This window comes from Oculina patagonica, chromosome 7 (assembly GCF_052425735.1).
Source record: "Oculina patagonica isolate OP01 chromosome 7, crgOcupat, whole genome shotgun sequence".
NCBI classification, from domain to species: Eukaryota; Metazoa; Cnidaria; class Anthozoa; order Scleractinia; family Oculinidae; genus Oculina; species Oculina patagonica.
This window is the reverse complement of record NC_135764.1, coordinates 22467948-22487006: the sequence shown is the minus strand read 5'-3', so window position 1 is coordinate 22487006 and position 19059 is coordinate 22467948. Positions and strand designations below refer to the sequence as shown.

The following is a 19059-nucleotide window of genomic DNA, read 5'->3' as shown; positions in this document are numbered from 1 at the left end:
TTTATTTAAACAAACCAAGTAAGCAAATATTCTTTTTTAGCGGAGCTCCTTAGCGGCCCGTAAGGGCCGCAGAGCGGAGCACCATACCCATAAAAAAAAAACACATGAAAAAAAAAAAAACACATGAAATAAAATAGGAAACCTCTGCATCCGAGTTTTCATGGTCATCATGGCTAGCGGCATGCCTCGCGGGCGCGTACGGCGGCGTACATACGTACGTACGGTGTTGCGCACATCCGGGATCTTGAAAGGTCTTGACAACTCGCGCAGTACTGGCGCGAAATAATTTTGCAGTGTGAGGTCTAAACAGCTAGTCTGAAAGTTAGAACTTGAGACAAACACATTTATTTTGGCTCCTTGTTATGCCGATGACTACAAACGAGAGCAGGGTAAACTTAACTTCGAGGAAACAGGGTTTAAGCGATTTGCGACGGGAAAGAGATCGCGAGAGATCCAGAAAACCCGGACAGAAAGCAGGCGAAAAAGTATAGCAAAGCGCCTGTCGAACCTGGTAGCAAAGTAGCGAAGAAAAGCGACTAAAATAGCAAGAGAGGTGCCGAGGAAACAGGCAAAGAAATAGCGGAGAACAAGGGAACGGAGATAAAACGAGCAGACGAGTGTACCTACTGAGGTGAGTACAAAACTGCAGTGTTTCCGTCATTTAATATCTCTACGTTTTGTCTTAAGCTTACTTTATACGCAAAGTAAGCTTATATTGACGGCACATTTTACTTGCTTTCGCCACTAAGCATTTGCTTGTGACATGAACAATGTTGAAAAATACTATTCGTTAAAATTCAGTTTTACCAGGTTTTACTGATCAAATAGGAGGATTTGATTATGTAAACAAATAATTGTTGGGCCTTCGAGGAACGAATTCACAAAGAATATCACTTCAACACATCTCGAAGAAAATTAAGCTTACGATTTTTAAATGCTTGTGATATGATTATTTTGTTTTACAGTGCTGGAAGAGCAGCTGAGATGAGAATGAAAGTGATGTCAGTTTGCACGAAGCACCTGGAATTTCGTTAACTCCGAGTGAAATAGATCGATTCAGTGTATGCAGTTTATTGATATTCATGATGGAGGTAAAATTACTGTTCATTTAGTCAGAGTAAATAAACTTCAGCTTCATTACTTAGCTCTTTCGTTCCCAAATATATTAAATAATCCACTTGTCATGTAGTTCTGTTCACTATTGAGCGTTCATGTGGATTACATAACAATGTCAACAATTTTGAGATTTTGAGGTCTGTTTTGCTGGTTTCATTCAGAATGTCAACAGTAAATGTTATATTTGTCATAAAAAAATCACAATCTTGTTGTGGAATTTGGAAAATGCACACAACAAAGGTTAATGACTACTGGAAAACTGGAATCTTTGTGAGTAAATTCATGCCATTTTAGACACTGTATGCAGCTGTGCATGCAAACTTATTATTAATTAAATGTGTATCTTTAAAAATCTTAGTATTACTGTTAAGAGAAAAGCTTTTAAGATGTGGCAATGTTTTTCCTATGCATGTACATGTATATATAGGGGTAGAGGGGAGGGGGAGTATTTAAAGGTCAAACCTTTTAAAGAGGGAGTGTAAGGGTTTGCAGTGATGCTTTGAGTTTATTAAAATATCAGGACCTGAACAATCGATGGAATCGATAATCGATGGCAATCGATAACAATCGATGACAATCGATATCAATTAATCGATTGATATTGATAATCGATGAACAATCGATCGCTAAAGTTTTTGTGATTATCGATTGTCATCGATTATCGATTTCATCGATAATCGATGACAATCGATCAATTAACTAACATCGATTTTCATCGATTATCATCGATTACCAATTCAATCGATCATTTAACTGCCATCGTTTTTTATTCGACTAGTATTTGATAAATATGTTTACTTTAAAACACACGGTCTCTCTTGTATGTTATATTTTATTAGCAACAACAATGATAACCTTTCCAAAAAATGTCAATACAACGAGAAACTTACTAACTTAACAGTAATAAGGCAATAATTATTTAAAACAAACGTTTTGAGCTTAAGTCTTATTCGCCTCCATCAACGAAGCGTACGCTTTTCGGTCTGGTTTGCTTTCGAACCAACTCCTGGCAAAGTAAATAGAAATCGCAACTTACAGAATTCCTCGCTGTCTAAGTACAATGTAATTTTTCTAAAACTCTGTCTTGTAGTCTATAAACATTTTCTCGCTCGTCCGAAATATTTCAAATCAAACAGTAGCAGAGAGAACTCAAAAATACGTCGTCTGTACGTCGGAACGAAAACGAGACAACAGTGGGAGTCTGGTGATGAGTTTCGCCTGTCACGTCCGCCATTTTTGACTCGGTCACGAATAACGAAGTGTCTTTGGAATTCTAGCGCTAGCAAACAGTAGGAAACTCGAATGAAAAACAGAAACATTAAAGCTTATGATGTAAACTTCATCTCAATGGAAAGGAGCTTTATTATTTTTTTTTTACAAAACAAAATATGTAAGTATTTACTTCATGCTTCGGATTGATTGTGTGTTTAATGCCAATCGATGGCAATCGATGAAGTTCGCGACCACCAAAGTGTGATTATCGATTGATCATCGATTGGCCGATGCCAATCGATGCCAATCAACAGTAATTAATCGATTGTCATCGATTGATCGATTGATTTTCCGATCATCGATTTTCATCGATTGTTCAGGTCCTGAAATATTTACAGTAGAACCCTGCTAACTCGAACTCTGAAGGGAAACGAAAATGAGTTCGAGTTAGCGGGGTTTTTGGAGTTAGCGGGGTTGATTGAATATTTTATTTGCCAAGTTAATAATTGATTGTTTACTGATTTTTAAGCACTTCAGTATACAGTACTGTGCAAATTGAACTTATCTTGCCAGAAACTCTAAAGCGACCACACATTCTTTTGTTAAGAGTGGAAAATGACTGTCAAATACATGATCTGTTCATTGCTATAATCAATGGGCAACCGTTGCGAGTTGCAAGTTCTGGAATTCGAGTTATCAGGGTAAAAAGTTTGACCCAAATTTTGTTCAAGGGAAACAAAATTTAGTTTGAGTTAGCGGGGTTTTCGAGTTATCCGAGTTTGAATTTAACCGAGTAAAAATGACAAAAAGGTGGGGTCAAATCCAAGGGAAATGGAAGTGAGTTTGAGTTAGCAAGGTTGTTCGAGTTATCCGAGTTCGAGTTACCGGGTTTTTTTTCTGTAGTTGACTTCGCAGTTATCAGTAAAAAAAAATAGTCTGTGCTGATACATCTCTGTTAAATATATAAGGTATCCGTGTTTTGTTTTATAAATTATTGATTTTCATACCAATTAATCAATTTTAATTTAATCTGTGGCATTTGACTTTTTTCAGGGTTAACATGAATTTCAGAATTTGCAGAGCCACAGACACAAAAACAGAATGTGGACAAGGACATCAAAAGAAAACAGGAAGGATTAAGATTATCCAGCTTGATGTTTGGGTGTCTTCATGATGCCATTTTCAAGAGACTAGTAAATTACATGTAAATTGAAATCAAGAAAAGCTGCAAATGAGCAAAGTTTATATTTTAAATGTTAACGTATTTACAGTGTACTTCAGAAAACAACTTCTTGATTGACCTGTCTCTTTCACATCTTTTTAGATGTAACAAGGGCATTATGAAGTGATCTTTTTAAGAATAATTTATGCAGCCAAAACAGTAACAGCAGAAATGAATGGGAGTTTAAAATTGCTATTTTCAATGTTTTGGCTGGTAAGAAACCACATGTGACCAAGCTAAAATCTCTTTGGCCGGTTAACATGACCTGTAAGTGTCCAAATATTTTGAGCCCTCAACTACACAGGACTTACATGTAGTTGTCTAATTACTGTATATCATAAGATCTTTGGTTGACCTTGGGGGAGGTAGTGGAGTTAAAAAGCAATGTAATAATTTGAATTTGGATTGGTAATGCTGAAACTGGTGGTACTGTAATTCTTAAGTATAGAGGTTAAAATCGTGATTGCAAGCAATATGCAATACCAATTTCATTCTTATGTGTTGTATGCTGCGTACAATTTATAAGAACAGCTATAATGTTAAAATTAGTGAAATATTCTAAAGCCAGATTAAATTTGCAGTATCCATTAGGTACCATGAAGCAACCAAATTGTGACTCATTTGCTTACTTTGTGAACTTCATGACGAATGGGCAACATGACTCCACAAAAATGTGTACAATAAAGCATACAAATTTTTAAAAGAGCATATATATATGATAAATGCAAATGCGGCCTTACACTACTGAAGACCTGAAAAAAATTTTCAGGCTCTGAGCGGGAGTCGAACCCACGACCTTTGCGTTGCCAGTGCAATGCTCTACCACTGAGCTATCAAAGCCACATGAGAGCGGTCGTATATGGGTAATCCCTTTATGGTGGACATGATACTCGGCCCAAGTATATGTGAAATAAATGAATAGTAGTGTAAGGTCAGTAGTGTAAGGCCGCATTTGCATTTATCATATATATATTTTCATTGCTACTGCTGGACACACATTCATTTATTTTAAAAGAGCAGTCAAAGTATTGATGCTTTTTTTCTTGCATAGTTTTATACACAAGCAAACATGATTCTATTTTTTCTGCGTAATCAAAGAACAAAACTGAGTTTGAGACACACAAACAATATTCTATCTTCCCAGAATTTTTGTTTTTTTATTTCTGTAAGTGAAGTGAAACCCCTTAAGAGGAAGGGGACTCAAAAAGACATGTAAAAGTAAAAAAGGTGCTATCATCCTTTTTTTTGGGGGGGGGGGGAGGGGGGTGGGATGGGGTTACAGAATGTCCCTTCTTTGCTTCCAGTTAGTTTCACTCCGGTTTGCTTGTAGTTAGGTTCACCCCTGTTTGCTCGCAGTTAGCTTTATTTATCCGGTGTGCTTGGGATTAGCTTTCACTCTAGTTTGCTTGTGGTTAACTTTCACTCCGGTTTGCTTGGCATTAGCTTATGGCAATATGCTGTTAACCCTTTGCTACATGTATGACCTCTGCCATTTCCATTCAAAATTAAAATATAGGCAAATAGTGAAAATAAAAACAAATGAATGAATGAAAAAAAGAAAATTAACCATATTCTTAATGTAGATGTATATTATTTCCTATATACTCTAAATGTTAAGTGCTTTGCTAATTTACCACGTGATATGCCTATCTACCCCAACATGCAGCCCTACTACCCCCTCCTTATCTTCGAAGGTTACATAATTACCCGTTTTGCAGCATAATTTCCCATCCAGACTTCTGGATCATAATGCTGTCGGTGGAATTAAAACGTTTTCATTGATTTTGTTTGTTCTCGGCTTATTTGGTGTTGCTGTATACGGTACTCCCATATAAGGGCTATAAGGGTATGTGCTGCTCAACAGGGTATGCCTTTTGCCTCTCTGACTCTGAAACAGGGTATACAAATCACTCTTTTGACTGTGGAACACTATCAAGTTTAGCTATGAAAATCCGCTCCTCTCATTGGTTTTTCTCCAAGCCACAGACAAAGTCAAGTGAGCGCTTTGTGATGTACGCTAGTGTTTTTATATCTATCTTCATATATTTTTCATTGTGGATATTGTCTGGAACAGGGTACCTATTTTGCACTGTTTGTCTGGAACAGGGTCGCAAATTGAGCCGTTTTTCTCTGGAACAGGTCCAGAGTCTCAGCGACTCAGTGGCACACCCCTTGAGTAAATTTTAGGGAGTACCTCTTCCCCCCCCCCCCCCGGGACACGGTAAAAAAAAGTAAGTAACAATATTAAAATTTTTAAAAAAAAAATAAAACGAATATTATATTCTTAGCCTTAAAATTGTACAATGGCTTGAATTCAGGTTTCAATAAAGTGCAAAATAATTAACTGGGGAGCTCCGCTTTTAGGCTTGCCTAAATCTATATATTATTTTTTTCTTTGTTCGTGAGCGGGCGGTATTCTACAAATCCTGCTATCTGATTGGTTCCGGGAGCTGGCGGTATTCTCCAATCCGGCCCGCTCACAGCGGGCGGTATCCGTTGCGAGATGAATCGTGGAGTGTACTTTTCGCGCGAAATCATTTTGCGGCGTTGTACGAACGAATTCGGCTTGTACAGGCAGCTGTTGACACAATACTTTAAACTCGTAAACAACCTACAGATACCGAGTAACACACCCCTTCTTCCTCGAGTTTAGTTGTAGAGTTGTTGTTTGAAATATTATGTAAACAAGAACCTTTATTTTCAGCATTTACTTAACATTTTTATTACTGTGTAATGAAAGATGATGTTTGTAATTTTTATACTGCTCACGCTGCTTTGTTTTGACCAGATCTCGTATGGACGATTACGGAAATTTTAGAAGAAAAATGATTTCGACACTGTAAATAGTGCGAAGGTTTTAATGCTAATGTTCTAACGCGCCGTCGTACTACAACGGAGCTAAACTGAGCAAGTCGTTACGTTAGCATTGATGTATCAAATTTGACGGTTTGACAGAGGATTAACAGCTAAGAATCTGGTCATTATAAAAGAGCGCGAGCATTACGCTAAGCAGAGAGATTAGCCTGCGTGGCCGGCGTTCAAAGGGGAAGGAGAAGGGGAGTTCGAGCGCGAGGTGCGAGCCACGCAGGCTACAGAGAGATCAGAACATGTATCAGAGTTGTAATCGACAGTGAAGGTTATGCACTTGTGAACAGTGAAAATACATATCATTAAAAAAGGTGGATTCAAGTATCAAGTCGTGTTTATCGAAGTTTAAGTGGTTGCACAGCTGATCCCCCTAAGCAGCCGCTTTTTAACATTAAGTTTTCACTTGGCTGTTATTTCCTGAGGGTATAAATAATGCAGCCACCATCACTCTCCGATGAAAAACAAAGTAAATGTTTTATTAAACAAAATCAATAAAAGAAAGTCAAGTCAGGCCAGTTTTTCAGAGTTTATTATCGATAGACACGACATCACTGTTGAGCGGAGCTGCCTCGTACGCGAGCGGGTCTCAGATATGCTAATTTTATCACTATCGCGAAAACTTTTGGTCGAAAATGACAAAACATTTCAAACTTGTACGGTAGTACACTGTAGGTCCAGTAGTCCATCCCTTACCGCATAAAATGTTCGGTTTATATAATGGCTACCCAAGGATAAGCGCGCGCGGTAGTGCAATAGCCAGTCTCCAGAGGCTGCGATCGTTTTGGCCAGCACAAAGACAACGACCTCTGATCCACTCTCGTACCCAGGGTCTACGTTCTATTTGACTAGCCTGTGCAGTAAGGAACGAAACCTCGAGGTGTGCCTCTGTCCGGTTTTGATTTTTTGACATGCGCGTTTATAGATTTGATAATGGCGGACATTCAGATGTGAATCAACTGGAAGACGTTGTTATTAGTGGTGACCGAAAGAATAGCGTCCTATGGGGTAAAGAATTTGCAGTAGTCACAAAAAGACAACCACTGTTTCAGAGTATTGCAATGTTTATTTCTGCAAATGGCATTGTTTTTAAATTTAGGTAATGTTTTCTAATTTAATGTTCACGAGCCACTTACAAATCGCTGCACGACTAAGCAACAGCCATACAAAAATATTTTATACACTACAAAATCTATCAAATGTAACAAAAATAACATAAACACAACGCCAAAAAATATGTTCTTATTTTGATTTACATGTTTATAGTACAATTATAAATAACTCAAAGTATTAAATATCTCTCTGTCTGGATAAATACTCTGATCAAACAAGCCTACCAATCAGTTTTTATGAAGAAGGGCAACTCAGGGATACGGTTTTCCTTCTGTCCCAAAGTGAATCTCTCAAAATCCACTCCATGCAAAATTGCACAAGCGTTGCAATAAACAGTTAAGTTTAGAGGACCTACATATTGACAAATTTGAACTTTTTCGAACTTATCATCCTTCCCTAGCAATCATTTCCTTCTTCTTAAGTGCCATACGCGTGGTCATCTAGTAAACTTCTGGCACATCGAAATGAGACTAAAAATAGATTTTAGAAGATTCACATGGGCTAATGGAATCGATTGACTCTTGATTATAATCTATTAGTTTTATATAAAGCTTTTTCATTTTTAATTCTCTTTTAAATTAGCACGTAAGACTTAACAATATGAGTTAAAAGCGAAGACTAACGAATGAAACTATTCATTACTAACATCTTGACTACAATTACGTCTGGCGTCTTCTTTGAAATCATTTTCTCTAGGCGGCATGTTGCAGTTGTAATTACATCACTTGTTTGAAAAGAAGTGTTAACGCGTTGAAATGTTTTTACAGAAGCAAATGTAAGATGAAGGCTGTACACTATCTTTGATATAAAAACGCTTTTGGAGAATTCGGGTTTTTGTGAAAGGGGACCTTTATATAAATTTCCTCAGTATCGTCTGCTTTTTGGAAAGGAACTTGTTGTACCACCTGGAAGAAAGAAAGAAAAAAGAAAAAAAAAAAAACGTTACGAAAACACAATAGCAATGTCCGATAAGCGTTTCAATGACAATCATATACACCAAAGTGAAGAAACGTTGACCCATGACAAGCATAAACCATGAACGACAAGACTGACTGGGACACTGAGTAGACAGCATTGGTAAAGTTTGTAATATTCAATTTATTAATGATCTAGATATTTTCTTTCTTTAAGGGTTTTAAGAGCATGATTTTTCCAACCTGTCTTACCCCCCCCCCCCCCCCTCCGGGGGGGCCCCCATAATGCTAACTATGTCACAGACGACGATTACCAGTAAACATTTGGGTCGCATGGTTTATGGTTTATGCCTTTCATGGGTCAAAGTTTCTTCATTCAGGTGTATAAAACAGGGTTCTCGCAATTTCGGAATTCTTTGCTTCTGATGATTTCGAACTCTTTTACATGTAAAGGAAAAGTATCACAAGTATCAAGATTACAAAATTTTTCCACTGCGAAAAATAAAAAATGGTGTCCTTCACGGGATTTAGCCATGGCAAGAAAACAAAAATAACGACATGAACAAATAGCATATCGCCAAATTAAAAATAAATAACACTTTTAACCCTTGGTTAACAGCTCAAACACAACAGAGGCTAACAATTATAAATAGGCTGGCGTAAACTGTGACGAGGCCAGTTGTTTAGTACACTCTAAGTACATTCATATGTTTTCTAAATTGCAATTATTGTTTTTGAAATGGCCTTTCTTATACTAAAAATCTTCGACAAACCCCTCCCTTACGGACATCCCTTTTTGTGTGTACCAGATTTTTCATTTCACTAAATTTCGGACATGTCCGGGTAAGCAGAAAATATTTGTAGCGTGATAATAAGGGACGCCTTGCAACTCGCTTACATGAGGTATACATCAAAGAAAACCGTACCTCTGTTGATGGCTCCCAGTCTATTCTGTAAAGACTCCAGTCTATGAATGTACAAATTCAGCGAGTGATCGCCGCTTTCAATTCCATTATGCGCCGACTCCACCGAAGATGCGCCGGATGGCGAAAGCGGCCGATCGCTACGACGGAAGCCGTCGGGTGAAGCCGAACGTTCCCGACGATACGGCGAAGAGTGTCGAGGTGTTGAATCAAACCGATCGTGATCACTGTATTCCCGTCGTGCAGCCACAGTGTCTCGAACAGGTGGAGATTTTAGAATTCGGGTATAATCGGTACTTGTCGGGTCTCGGGCGTGCGGTGCCGACGTCGGCCGAGAATCCGACCAGGATGTTTGAGAGAAAGTTCTAGGTGACCTACTCGGAGAGCTAACATGACTTCGATGAGATGAAGGGCCGTCGATGACTGGGACGTCTTCTCGACGGCTGAACCTCTCGCTCGACGAAGTAGTGGTTGGTCTAACAGGACGACTTCTAAAGTCCGTATCTCCATTTATCCCGGTGTGGTGTTTCTCATAAGTTCGTCGATCACTTCTAGGCGAGTATCTGTCAGTGTACATAGTACCAACACTAGGCTGATGTAAATTTAACGTTGGCACAGCACTGGTACCGTTGACATTGCTGGGCCGGTCGATGACCGACCGAGGAGCGTACGTATTAGCTGGGGCCTGGTAAACAGTGTGATCGTGACCGTTGACGTCACCATTGACCACGCGCGATCTACTCGTGTTCTCGCGTGATCCCGAGATAGAAACACGTTTTGATTTGTTCACCAAAAAGTTCATGCGCTGGATAGCGAGGACAGCGCGTGCGGCCGTGCGGAATCTGCTGATAGCCGTCCGTCTGAAGGAGCGCCTTGTGTCCGCAGGGAAAGCTCCCATCTGAGAAATCATGGCCAGAGTTGTTGACTCACAGTCTTGGAAGCCTCCCAGTAGCAACAGAAGATATTTCTTTTGATAGACAAGAGCTTTCCTAAAACTTTCAGCCTTGATAAAGCGTTTGTAGAGCTTTAAGATCTGAAGAGGAGACAAGGAATAGGCTTATTAATAACAACACGTGTTGAGGCTCCGCAACAAATTCAAGATACATTTGATGCAAATTTGAAAAGATGTTTACAAAGAGGTCCGGTCAAACGAACACAACATGTCGGAACATCGAGACAAAAACATTTTAAATTGAAAAAAACTCACGCTTCTCTGCAAAAATGTGGCACGAGCATGAGGAAGGCAGAACATTTCAACATAAAATAACAACAGAACGATTGTACGATGCCAGATAAAACGTTTGAGTCGTATCGAACGTCCAAAAGCCTGGTCACAGCATATTGCACTGAATTATTTTTACATAGTACGGAGTAAAAACAAGTCATAGGTGGGGCATTTTTGAAATACCACCAGAAAACTTTTTCTTTCTACCATTTCGCTCTGTAATTTAAGCAAGATTAAAACGGACACGAACTTCCTTGTCTAGAACTTCACTCCGACAACAAACCTACTTCATTATGTTAATGGACACAGGGTATCAATTCATAGCACAGTATACCCACCTTAGCACGTGGCCACGTAACTTCTTCGGTGTCTGACTCATGGCCGCTGATCGGTATGCGTGTAGGAGCATCTTTGCTGGCTTCTTCCCTGAGACGAGCCATTTCTGCTTCAGCTGATCTCAAGGCCTGCTGGGAACGAGCTCTTTCTTGAGCCCACATTTCACGTTCAGCGTTAAGCACAGACTCGACATGCTCCTTTGTAAGGCGCGAGTTCTGAGGAAAAAAAATTTTTTTATTATTATTTATGAAACGAAAGGAATGAATTTTTTGAGGGCACTCATTTTCTGAATTATTTCTGCAGCTTTATTATATGGGAAATAATAGCAGTTAATTTAAACAGCACTCAGATACCATTTTACCTGTTCGTTTGCCCTTTCTCGTTGTCTGTATTGTGCGATCTGTTCCTCTAGATTGGCTAAAGCGTTTCTCAATTCCTTTTTCTCCTCGTTCAACTTGTTAACAAAATCCGCTAGTTCTGTGTTTTGACGTACAATTCTCTCTTGTGCGGCAGCTTTTATCGGCGAGAGAGGTACAGTCTGCCCATCCTACCAAAAAATAACACGTTATATATTTATTGTCCTATAGTGACGGATAATTTAGTATTTTAGTTGAAAAGGACGTTCACTGCATTGCAAGTGTTTTCACTATAAGTGCCCTCCCTCATAAAGTAAATTTATTTCATAGGCTCATTCGTTCGTTCGTTCGTTTGTCGTTCGTTGGTTCGTTCGTTCGTTCGCTCGTTCATTCGCGCGTGCGTGCGTGCGTGCGTTCGGTCATTCATACTCATCCGTAGGGTCATCGCACATGCGTACTTTCGTCCGTTCAAAACATACAAAAACTGTCACTGAAATATAGCGTGACCTAGGACAATGATATGGCGTGACATTAGTAAACCCAGCCGTAATGTAAGTAAATTTAAAAGAACTTACGTCTATGTGCACAGTCAGTGTGGCTCTGATTTGCTCCAGTTCTTTCAGCAGATTTCCAAGTGATGTTTTAACTTCTTCCAGCTCCTTGTTGCTCCTAAGCACAAGTACAAACATATCTTTCAAACCTTTTTCGATTTGCCCCACTTTGACGATTCATAAAAAAATCGAGGTTTTAAAACGAGAGCATTTTTTTTTTCGGCATTCTGCTCTGAGAAATGTGAATATGTTTTGCACAAGAAAATAGTTTAAGGTTATGGGCACTTAAACCGATTGGAGACATTAGTTTCTACAAAGGATCTATCAAAATAGTGTAACATTCTATGACTTACGGGTAAGGCATCAGTTTTTACCGTTAAAGTTGGACATCTATGTGAAGATCTCAGAAAACCTCCGAAGGAAGCGGGGGTGGGGGGGGGGGGGGGGATTGACATTTTTTACGGAACATCCTCGGGGGTTTACAAAAATTTTCGAAAATTGCGCAAATCCCCGACCACTTTAAGTAGTATACAGTTTCTCTGATGTTTCTCTGACGAATTTACTGATCGATCAAGTCGCGGAAGTTTTCACTTGGAAGAGATAACTATTTACTGTGTTACCTGGTCGCAGCAGAGTCCACAGAATTCTGATGTTTGTTGATTAACACCTGGTGTTGTTGTCTCATGGACTCCAGTTGTTGTTGATGAAGAAGCAATCTCATACGAAGTGGGTACATAGATGCGTCCTGCAGAAAAGGACGGTTGCGTTACAGGTTAGACAAATTGGTCGTCACGCAACACTTCTCTTGTTGCGTGACGATTATTAAAATAGCGCTTGCAACTACATGTAAGACTATATTCGTTCGAATAACACTAGAGGAATAGTTCCTGGATAGGAGCTTATCTGAAAAAGATCGCGAGCTCATCCTAAATATGCAATTTTTAATTGGTTACTACGATTGAAGATTTGTGCAAACTTTCAAAAAAAAAAAACTTCAAAACGCGAGTCTCGCGTTTTCAAGTCTGTCCAAATTGTAATCTATTTCAATCCTCGCACCCGTTGGACAACCTCGTTTCTAAATGATTTTCTGCGATTATCAAGTGTCTTTTTACAAAATCGAATAATTTTCGAATTCATGCAAAACTACAACTATTTGAAAACAAGACGAAGCTTTTGTCTCGCTAACACATACCTTTTCAGATTGTTTTAAAGCTTGATTATCCAGATCTTGTTGAAGCTCGCTTAATTTCGTATCCCTCTCGGTCAGATCTCTGTTAAGAGAGGCGTTCTTTTCTCTCTCGTTTCCTAGTTTCTGTTCCAGCTGAGCTCGTTTCTTCTTTTCGTTCTCCAGCTCGCTCTGTAGCTGGCGTTCTCTTTCTTTGTGGCTCATGGCGGTAGCTTGTTGAACGTCTCGTTCGTTCTGCAGCCTTCTCGCCCGGACTCGTTCTTCTTCTAACGTACTTGTTAGTTCAACTAATTGTTTCTGCGAAAAAAAATCACGTCATCATCATCATCATTTATTTGCCACTTCAGAATTAAACATACAAAATAAAATAACTTAAAAAGATAGGGTGAGGAGACCTCCAAGAAACCACAAGGCTTATGGGGGAGGCTTCCTCGGGTTAGCAATAAGTTTGTAATTTCGCTGTGAATGTGCAGCTAGGCCAATTTCAGACTCATTTTATTAGAAATTTAATCATTTTTTTCTTAACAGAAGAGAAGCTACTCGAACCAGTAATCGATTCTGGTAGAGAATTCCAAATTTTAGGACCCTGGAAAAGTATTGTAAACTGCTTTAGATTTGTACGACAGTGATGTGGTCGATAACACTTGGCTATTCTTGTATCATAACTGTGTATTTGACTACTAGTAGAAAACAAATTGAGAAACATCGGGGGCAATAATTGGTTATGATAGTAAATAAACATCGATAGCCATTCTAACTTCCTAACGACTTCCTATTTTTTTTGAAAACTATTTTATTAAAGAGGCTTTGTCGCGGATTTTAATAGATTTTTGAACAGCCAAACTATATAGAGCTTTTTGTTGTAAAACCTAAAAATATTGCTCCATTTTTGTTAACAATTGCTACATTAGAGCACTGAAATTGTAAACAAGCGTCTTTGGATGCGGATGACCCGGATGGAAATGGATTACAACTTGAAAAATTGAGGCTTAACTTTTTCCAAAAATTAACATTCACAACCCTCCGCAAATTCAGACCATAGATGCCTTTAGATGTTGAAAGACTGACTGTTTTTCGTGGGTTTAGTTGCCTACCACTAACTTTAGTGATAGTTTAGACCAAAAATTCTCGAAATCCCCGTGACGTGGCTCTTTTTAGTCTTACGACTATTGATGGTGCCTGTTCTCTTGTTATGCTCTCTAAACTGTGCTTAAAAGGAACAGTGTACCTTTTACGAGGCCAACAGTACATTACATTGAAAAGGTTTCCCATAGAAACATCAAGCAAAGTTTTGTTTCGATGGCATCCGCGTTTTTTGAAAGATTCTTTTCAAAAATACCAGAAAATCATCCGATATCTATCTCCTCTGGGATTCCTCGCACCCAAACAGTGGCTTGTCACGCAAATGTTCTGTGACAAATGTGACAGCGTGACTACCCGATATTCAGTACCTGTACAACATCCAAAGCTCCCTTCAGCTGCTGCGCGACTACCTTCTCTGTCTTAGCTGACTCATCGTTTTTGTCCTTCTCAGTTTCCAGCGACACTTCGAGGAACGCGCTGCGGTTCTTTTCATCTTCCAGAGATGTGCTGAGCTCGACAGAGCGATCTCTTGCCGCATTTAAAGCGGCTTGCAGCTCTAGAAGATTGAGAAATAATTTTCAGTATTAGTATTACACTCTTTTTTCTTCTATAAGGATTTATTTTATAATAATATCAAGGCAAAATTTTCGAAATTTTAAGAATAAACCCGAGGTTGATATTTCGAAAAGAATTTAATTTTGTGTGTTGATAACCAAACTCTCAATGTTACCGTTAAAGGAAATGTGCCCTTGATGGAAGGGAGAATTACAATGTCGAAGCTTGAGACAAAAAAAGCACAAACGAACAAGACGTCAGATGACATTATCCTCGTTTTGTTACCTTTATTCACATTTCTTAGCTGATCTGCTCGTTCCTTTGCGTGTTTCAGCGCCTCTGTCTGCCGTTTTTCGTTTGTCAGCGCATATTGTATATGTTCTGCTCGAGCTTTCTCATCTCTTAAAGCTGCAGACAGTTCTTCGATCGTTTCACGATCTCTATCTGTTGGAAGAGAAAAAAACAAATGATTGCATGTGTTCAATTGCTTTGAGAAAAGGACTGCTGTTACCATTTTGAAAAGCAGGAATAAAAACGCTTCCTTTCTGCTTAATTGAAAATAAGGTTACACCTGCCTAAAAAGAAACCGATGAACAAGTTTTCAGGAAGGTTCTCACAAGTGTAAACAGGCAAATTACAACGTTAAGAAAGGAAAAAGTGCACGAGTATTAAGGGAGAACCTAAACTCGAAACGTATTACGATATCTTGAGGCCAAACCTAACTCTTTCGGTTATTCAAAAATCGACAAAATGATTAAGGCAGGTAGCAAGTGCACCTTACAACGGTCAAATAGTTAGGCCGTAACACGCTGAAAATCACTTAAGTCTATTGTACCACACTTTTCTAAGCAACTAAGAGGGACGTTAAAACATATCAAAACAAAACGATTGGAAAAAAAAGAAGAATAAAGAGAGAAAAAAAATTACCCAAAGCTTCTCCTTGCAACGCTTTCTCTGTCTCCAACTCAGACTCCAAAGTAGACAATGCAATTCTTTCTCTCTCTAACTGCACTTCTAAGTCAGCTTTTTCTTGTTTATTTGCCGATAACTGACGGCGTAGAGCTTCAATGTTCTCCATCAGACGATTGTTCTCTTGTTTACCGCGCTGTCGTTCACTATCCACAGCATCTTGGTATTTCTTTGTGTTGGCTCGCTCTAGTTCCAACGCTTGAGTCTGGTTCGATAGTCGCACTCTCTCCGCTTCAAGGCTTGTCCTGAAAATTGAAGAGTTGGGATTTGAAAAAGAAAATGCGAGTGCTTTTAAAGGGCTTTAGCTCTTAAAAAATATTCAGAAAAGCGAGGGACAAAAAAAACGAAAAACAGTGTCTTTTACTTGGGTACGATTCAACCCGTGGACCAAACGTGGGGGGTGGGGAAGGGAAGGGGGAGTGGGAGGGGTGAAGGGGAGGGAGATGAATTGATTATAGTAAGCTGCATGGTCATGAGTAAGCGAGTGAAGATAAAGAATAAATTTAGGCGAAAGAAAGTGTCAAGCATACTAAATCGAAAAACAAAAACAAAACAAAAACAAGTAAATAACAAGAGAAAATCGTAAGCAAACAAACAAACAACTTTCTGGGCGGTGACCTTATTTTTGATTGCAAATTCTGAACAAAAATTTGACTTACTTGAGGGACATGGCTTGCACCCTTTCCTTCTCCAGGGCGGTGCCCAGGTCTGTGATTCTGGTTTTTTCTTTCGCCAAAGCCTTTTTTAAGTCTTCCACCAGGGTCCTTTCTCTCTTCAGCGAGTTGGTGAGATCGTTTTGTACGTGCTCGGCCTGTTGACCTTTGACTAACACTGAAATTATACAATAAGAGAAAAAAACTGCGAGATCAACGGAAGCCTACATTGGTGCAATTATGTAATTATATCGAAAGTAAGATGATTTAATAACACTAGACAATGGGCGGGCTAATAACTGTTTATCTGTCATCTTTAATAAAAGTATTTTTGCCTCTTTCCTTCCTCGCCAACCGATATAATGTGTTAAAGTACAGCCTGCAGTAATGCATACCATAGGGCGACTTTCAATTGAGTGTGGTAAAACGAAAACCAAAGTTATCACTCTGGCCAACCACAAAAGACACAGACAATCCATTGAATCAATCAAAACTCGAAGCAAATACAATGAAGTGCGGGAAAACGTTAGCGAGCCACCAATGGTTTTGTTCGTTAAGCATAACAATGCAAAACCAAAGCAAACGTGAATAACTTTCGAGATTCAAGAGAAAATCGCTCTATAACTAATAAGGTTAACTTACGCTGTGTTCTGATGTCTCTTTCTCGTTTGGAAGCTTCGTCCAACTGCCCTTGCAACTGTTCCACTAGTTCTTGATTCTAACAAAATAAGAACGAAAAACGTTTATTAACCAAGGCAGACTAATCAGATAAGCGCGAATAAACACCACCAACTGTACATCTGTCATCTTTGATAAAAGATGCACTACGTTATATATACAGTTTGCAAGGAATGACGAATGTTGCCGAGTGACGTTATCGGACGCACGAGTGCACCACGCCACAAATCGATATTCAGTCGACTGTTGTCGTGATAGTGATTGACAGCAGCTGAAAACGCAACCGCTGGTCGGCATTTCATTCAGTCCGCGTTATTTTGAAAACCGTTTGAGCTCACTTCATCGCAAATCGTTGCCTTGAAAAAAGAATAACGAAATAAAAATACAAAAAATGAAAGACATCGCTCAAAAGCTTTAAAACTGTACGAAACGTTACACCCCTTTTTTGTAAAAGTTTAAGTCGGCTTTGTCACTTTTACCTGATCGATGAGCGGTTTCGTCGTGGAGGCCTTTCGTAGCTCTTGGATTTCAGCCAGCAAAGAATCACGGTCCTTTTTACGAAGCTTTTCCATTACACGACTTGTGAGTTCATCCTGGAAAACACAATAGCAAGGTTAACGAAAATGATGTGCAAACTTGGCAAGCATTTTTATCGTGTAAATCTCAATGAATTTGAGAGCAAACGTTTTATACCTGTGTTTGTATTTGATCTCGCAGCACTCCGGCTGCAGGGGAGTCGTGACCGTTAACAAGCTGAGAAGTCCTCAGCTCGGCTACAAGTACATCTCGGTCTTTCTCAAACACCTTTAATAGAGCACAGAACAATGGTAACATGAAGAAACAGCTCTTTTGAGGTTTATTACAGGAGCTTTGTCACGGATTTTAACAGATTTTCGAACAGCCAAAATTTATATTCGTCTTCTAGGAAACCTAAAAAAAGAGCACTCAAACTGTAAACAAGCCTCTTTGGCTGCGGATGGCTAGGATGAAAATGGATTGCGACTTGAAAAATTAAGGCTTAACTTTTCAAGTTGTTTCCAAGCGTCTTCAAAAAAAGTCGATATTTATAGCCGTAGCTTGATTTCTATCCGCAAACTAAAATTAAATCTTCCTAACAGATTTTCAAAGATAATGTTTACCGTGATTAATGTTGCCTACCACTATTTTCAGAACAGATTAAACAAAAAATCTGCGAAATCCCCGTGACGATCCTTTAACATTCGACATGGCCGCATGCAAAAATTATCCCCAGGGGATAAGAGAAAAATATAACATTTACGTACTAACCGTCTGGACAGCGTTTAACAAGTCTGTCCGCCAGTCCGCTTCCTCATGAAGTTTCGAGGGCTAGAAAACAAGAAACAACAGCATTAGAATGCACGCCAAGTGAAGCAAATTTGAACGACAGCGATGCAAGGGGCGTAATGATACAAATAATGATGTGATACAATTCATACTAGCGTACATCAAGTTTAAAGCGTGGGGCTACGAGAAACTGTTTCTTGTTTCATCTCCTTCGTATAATGCCTCAGTAAAGAAATTTCTAATACAGGCCAAGGACAGTTAGGAAACCTTCTGATAGCGTCAAAAATCGTTGGAAATAATCGACAATCTTCGAGTGATCTTCGGTAATCTTACGAGTTCTTTAACGTGATCTTCCCTTGAGTTCGGAACAACTCGGTGATTGTCTACTGCCAATTCTTTTTCCAATTTAATTTTTTGCACTTAACGTCAAATCTTTGTATTCCAATTTAATATTTTTGCACTATTTGGGATAAATCGGCATGTTCCCAGCCAATCAGAATGTGTAACAACTGCGTACAATTGCTGATGGTACATAACACATTCTTTCATTTTCTGGGTTTTAGTGCAAGACTGCCTTCTTACCGTAGACGCCTTTCGACTTTGCGCTACAAGATTCTTTAGTGATTTTACAGCTTCAAGCAATGCCTGTTTTTCCGCTGACCACGATGACTGCAGAGTCGCTACATCCGGGCTTGCAAGTGAGCGGTCCTGAGATGGCGTGGACACTGCACTAACAAGAGATTGGATAGTCTCCGCCTCGGTATGAAGATTATTGAGAAGGCCCTGGGAAAGAGAAT

General features: G+C 39.2%; 1 protein-coding gene and 1 long non-coding RNA gene across 3 annotated transcripts in view; one reads left to right on the top strand and one right to left on the bottom strand.

Annotated features, from left to right (window-relative positions):
* Positions 1 to 30: 30 nt before the first annotated feature.
* On the top strand, positions 31 to 4255 carry LOC144661210 (uncharacterized). Of its 2 annotated transcripts, XR_013572237.1 has the most exons (3): positions 31 to 631; positions 966 to 1091; positions 3382 to 4255. It is a non-coding gene; the product is annotated as an uncharacterized LOC144661210 (long non-coding RNA). The 2 variants fall into 2 exon arrangements; XR_013572236.1 differs by lacking the exon at positions 31 to 631 and having other exon boundaries at positions 639 to 1091.
* A 3653-nt stretch (positions 4256 to 7908) lies between these two features.
* Positions 7909 to 19059, bottom strand: part of LOC144659869 (uncharacterized) — a 54959-nt gene continuing 43808 nt past the window's right edge. Inside the window, exons 29-44 of the mRNA XM_078520391.1 lie at positions 18845 to 19045; positions 18245 to 18304; positions 17651 to 17761; positions 17437 to 17550; positions 16922 to 16997; positions 16286 to 16457; positions 15585 to 15871; positions 14943 to 15101; positions 14471 to 14658; positions 13026 to 13316; positions 12454 to 12578; positions 11858 to 11951; positions 11288 to 11473; positions 10929 to 11141; positions 9369 to 10398; positions 7909 to 8433 (exon numbers count right to left, since the gene is read on the bottom strand). Of these exons, the coding sequence (XP_078376517.1) occupies positions 8393 to 8433; positions 9369 to 10398; positions 10929 to 11141; positions 11288 to 11473; positions 11858 to 11951; positions 12454 to 12578; positions 13026 to 13316; positions 14471 to 14658; positions 14943 to 15101; positions 15585 to 15871; positions 16286 to 16457; positions 16922 to 16997; positions 17437 to 17550; positions 17651 to 17761; positions 18245 to 18304; positions 18845 to 19045 (3348 nt within the window). The 3' untranslated portion in view covers positions 7909 to 8392. The remainder of the gene's footprint in view (positions 8434 to 9368; positions 10399 to 10928; positions 11142 to 11287; positions 11474 to 11857; positions 11952 to 12453; positions 12579 to 13025; positions 13317 to 14470; positions 14659 to 14942; positions 15102 to 15584; positions 15872 to 16285; positions 16458 to 16921; positions 16998 to 17436; positions 17551 to 17650; positions 17762 to 18244; positions 18305 to 18844; positions 19046 to 19059) is intronic.